Source organism: Mastomys coucha, unplaced genomic scaffold (assembly GCF_008632895.1).
Source record: "Mastomys coucha isolate ucsf_1 unplaced genomic scaffold, UCSF_Mcou_1 pScaffold15, whole genome shotgun sequence".
In the NCBI taxonomy this organism is placed as follows: Eukaryota; Metazoa; Chordata; class Mammalia; order Rodentia; family Muridae; genus Mastomys; species Mastomys coucha.
This window is the reverse complement of record NW_022196897.1, coordinates 20,221,688-20,222,508: the sequence shown is the minus strand read 5'-3', so window position 1 is coordinate 20,222,508 and position 821 is coordinate 20,221,688. Positions and strand designations below refer to the sequence as shown.

At 49.0% G+C, this 821-nt stretch overlaps 1 protein-coding gene across 18 annotated transcripts in view; it reads left to right on the top strand.

The window, feature by feature from the left end:
- Dnm1 (dynamin 1) overlaps positions 1-821 on the top strand; it is a 45,694-nt gene that overhangs the window by 38,572 nt on the left and 6,301 nt on the right. For all 18 annotated transcript variants that reach the window (XR_004118518.1, XR_004118517.1, XR_004118519.1 and 15 more), the window contains 2 exons: positions 113-124; positions 435-605. Coding sequence is in view for 15 of the 18 variants with exons in the window: in XM_031369805.1 (XP_031225665.1) it covers positions 113-124; positions 435-605 (183 nt within the window). In the remaining 3 variants the exon portion in view is untranslated. The remainder of the gene's footprint in view (positions 1-112; positions 125-434; positions 606-821) is intronic.

Genomic DNA, 821 nt, shown 5'->3' with positions numbered 1-821 from the left:
CTCTCTCTCTCTCTCTCTCTCTCTCTCTGTCTACTTCAAATGTGCTCCTTGGTGGTGTCGGTAACCATGGCTACACTGATGTGGCTTCTGTGGCTCTGACGTGGACCTTCAGGACAAGGAGAAAGTAAGTGTACAGGCTCTTCTAGTCTGGCACCCACAATGGCCAAGTGAGGGAGCTTGGAGATGTTCTTTTCCAATGCATGGATTGAGAAATTGAGACAAAAATCTAGCCACTAGGGTTAGAGTCGAGTCAAGGCTGAATGTGGGGAGTCAGGGTCCTTGGAGGCACAGAGTGACCTGGAGCCCTGAGTTGCCCTCAGCGCCTCTGTGCGGCTGGCACCCTTGCAAGGGCTGAGATCTGAGATCTTAGTGACTCCTGGAGTCTGGTTGCACAAACCCTGCCACACTGTGATGCCTTGTGTTCCCAATGGCAGGCCAGTGAGACGGAGGAGAACGGCTCTGACAGCTTCATGCACTCTATGGACCCTCAGCTGGAGCGCCAGGTGGAGACCATTCGGAACCTGGTAGACTCGTACATGGCCATTGTCAACAAGACTGTGCGGGATCTCATGCCCAAGACCATCATGCATCTCATGATCAACAATGTATGTACATCCTTGTGGGCTGTGCAGCGCGTGCTTGTGTAAGACATAGCAGCCAATTGGCTTACTTCTTTTTATTACATTATTTGTGAATGCACAGGGCAGGAGAACACTTGCCTTTGTGTTTATTGTGTGTTAGTCGGGTCCTGGACAACTTGAGCAAGTTTGTTTTCTCCTTTTACCATGTAGGTCTTTTTTTTTTTTTTTTTTTTTTTTTTT